The sequence below is a fragment of the Pongo abelii genome, chromosome 15, assembly GCF_028885655.2.
Source record: "Pongo abelii isolate AG06213 chromosome 15, NHGRI_mPonAbe1-v2.0_pri, whole genome shotgun sequence".
Classification (NCBI taxonomy): domain Eukaryota; kingdom Metazoa; phylum Chordata; class Mammalia; order Primates; family Hominidae; genus Pongo; species Pongo abelii.
Window position 1 is genome coordinate 74,517,152 of NC_072000.2, and position 2,734 is coordinate 74,519,885.

Here is a 2,734-nt window from a genome sequence, read left to right on the forward strand (position 1 = left end):
ATCTAAGCACGAGAAACAACAAGGACTAAAGGGAGGGAAGGATGTAGCTTCAGTTGCTGCTTAAAACAATGAACAATAGATAGAAACATGTTAAGAATAACCTGCACTTAATGACAATGTTTGTGGTACTGACGTAAGGGAAGACCTTTGCAGCTTTCTACAAATGGTCAAAAATGTGCTCAGTTTCAGGGATGTACTAACATTTCTGCTGCGAAGAGACTGAAGTGTAATAATGCATGGAATATTAAATTAGAGACATTTTCTTAACCTGATGAATAAGCCTTAGTTTCTTTGGGACCAGAACATTGTCATAGATACATAAGAAGCCCAACAGTAAACAGGAAAATCAAAACAGACAAGAAGGAATCACAATCAATGGCAAAAAATTCTCTTTGCAGATGCTGGGCCACTGTCAATACTGCCCCCACAGCCTCTGTGCAGGCAGTAGGGTGGGGACCACCCATAGCCACAGTTGCAGTGATGTTTGTTATTGCAGATCTCCTTTATATTGCAGGTCTCAGGAAGGCAGATGTGTGACAAGACAGACAGACTGACACTTCTTGTGGATACAGATCTTTCCTGGGCCACAGACAGTACCATCTTTCACTTCACCAATGTCAGATATGTTCATCCTTAAATGATAGTCAATACCCCAGCAGGTGACACCATTGATATGAGTGTGCTGCAAAGTAAAATGATCTTGGAGAAGAGGAATGTCTCTCACATTCTCACATTGAACTCTCCCACAAAAGACACCAGAGATATGACATTTTAGGTATGTTGTACCATTTATACCACAGTGACCAAAACGGTTTCCCTGAGAGTTGATTTCTTTATAGCAATTCTCAGATGCACTTTTTGCATCTTTACTAAAAATCTCCCTGCAATGCTGGTCATGGTTATTACATCTCTTTTGATAGCAGTAGGCACTGTCACTACAGGGGATCCCATCCTGCACATATCTATCTTCTGGACACTGAAGGGATGCTCCATTGCACCATTCTGGAAGGTCACATTCATTGACCTCTTGTCTACAGAGTTCCCCTGATGGCATGAACTTGCAGTCTTTGCAACAAAGCCCAAAAGCACAGGCAGCCCCAGGCTTTAGAGTGCAGTTCAACGGACAACAGGCGTCTTGTTCACACTGCTGTACAGATCCACAGTCACACTGCTCTTCTCTTTCAACCACACCATTCCCACAGCGCTTTAGCATAAAGATTTCCCCCAATCTTGGAGGATTATGCAGACATGATCCCTGGTTTAAGGTGGTCTTCATAAAATCAGCGTAACTGCAATTGGTGAACTTCTCTGCTGGCACTCTAAAAGTATTCATGATGCAACCTCTTTCTCCACAAAAACAGAATTCTTCATCATGCTGCATACTCAACGTATGACCTAACTCATGGGCCACAGTGTTGGCAAAAAGAGACCAGGTATCTCCTTGAAAATTATCAACTCCACAATCAATAGGTGGACGGCATATTCCTGCAACATAGGCTAAGCCAAGTATACTTATAAGTGAATTTTTTATGAACGTATGTGCAGCATCATGTTGCAGCTGGGAACGACTGATTTGTTTCCATTGAGAGAAATCATTTAGGAACTGTTCCGTGCTTGTCATTGGGAAAACATTTCCTTGATTCCAAATTTCAATTCCAATCAAAATTATATAAGTACCTAACTGCTGATACATGGAATCCACTATGTTGACAACAAGAAATACATCCTCTTGCACCTTTGAGATATTGCTTTGAGAGTAAATGAAGAAATCATGGTTCACCACAATAACCAGCTCCAGAAACCATGCATGAGTCCACCAGTCACCAGCAAATTTTGGTTCCAGAGCTGAGTTCTCAGCCTCTTCAAATTCCAACTGTTGGCGTGCTACTTCTTTCTCTGTTAAGCTACATCTCATAGCTGGGAATTGTGTCTCATTACTGTTTACTTTGTAAACCAGGTGTTCAAATGTGGCAGAGTGCCTGATGGGTTCAATTTCATGAGTGAGGCCATTTATTTTTAATACTCCTCAAAAGCCCCCACAACAAGCACTGAACACAACCAGAGACTCAGGGGCCCCCTCCACGTAACCATGATAGTAACAGTCATCTGGGATGAAGAGCTAATCCTCCAGGAGTGCACGCTCATCTGTGTAGGTGAACACTGGGCGGTGTCTAGAAACTAAGAGCTTCTTAACCCTAATATGAACAATGTGTTTCTGGCCCCCAAACCGCAGACTATAGGAGAGCCATCCAGGAGCCTTTGCACTTCTGCCCCTGCTGATCACCTTCAAGGGGATCACCATTTCTGGGGAAGTAAAATGCTGGAAGGGCCCAGCCTGACAGTAGCCAGAAATGGACAAAAACACCCCAAGCCAGAGCAGCAGAAGAGTGACCCTGATGTACACTAGGGTCCCATCCACTGCCATTATGAAGCTGTCATTATGGAGCCATCTGTCCAGAGCAGAAGAGGACAAGGTGTGAGGCACTGCTGGACTGGCTCCTCCCTCTAAGCTGCTCAGGATGCAGGGCTGACCCTATGGATCTGTGTCCTGGCAGAGCAATGTTGGAAGTAAAAATAAAAAGATGGGTTGGAAAGGTGATAAGTAAGGAAATCAGGAGAGAAAAAGAATGGAGTGGTGAAAAACTGGTTGATGAATCAAGAAAATGCATTGGATTTGCTTTTAGTAAATGAGGGTGGGGAGTTAGGGGGTATAGAGGAGACAACGTTGGCCACA

At 43.5% G+C, this 2,734-nt stretch overlaps 1 protein-coding gene across 1 annotated transcript; it reads right to left on the reverse strand.

Moving 5' to 3' along the window:
* Nucleotides 1-263: 263 nt before the first annotated feature.
* Nucleotides 264-2,425, reverse strand: LOC100432687 (disintegrin and metalloproteinase domain-containing protein 21). The gene is given in 4 exon segments (XM_002824900.5): nucleotides 264-361; nucleotides 364-387; nucleotides 390-553; nucleotides 555-2,425. Coding segments are annotated over 4 exon segments (2,157 nt in total).
* Nucleotides 2,426-2,734: the final 309 nt, after the last annotated feature.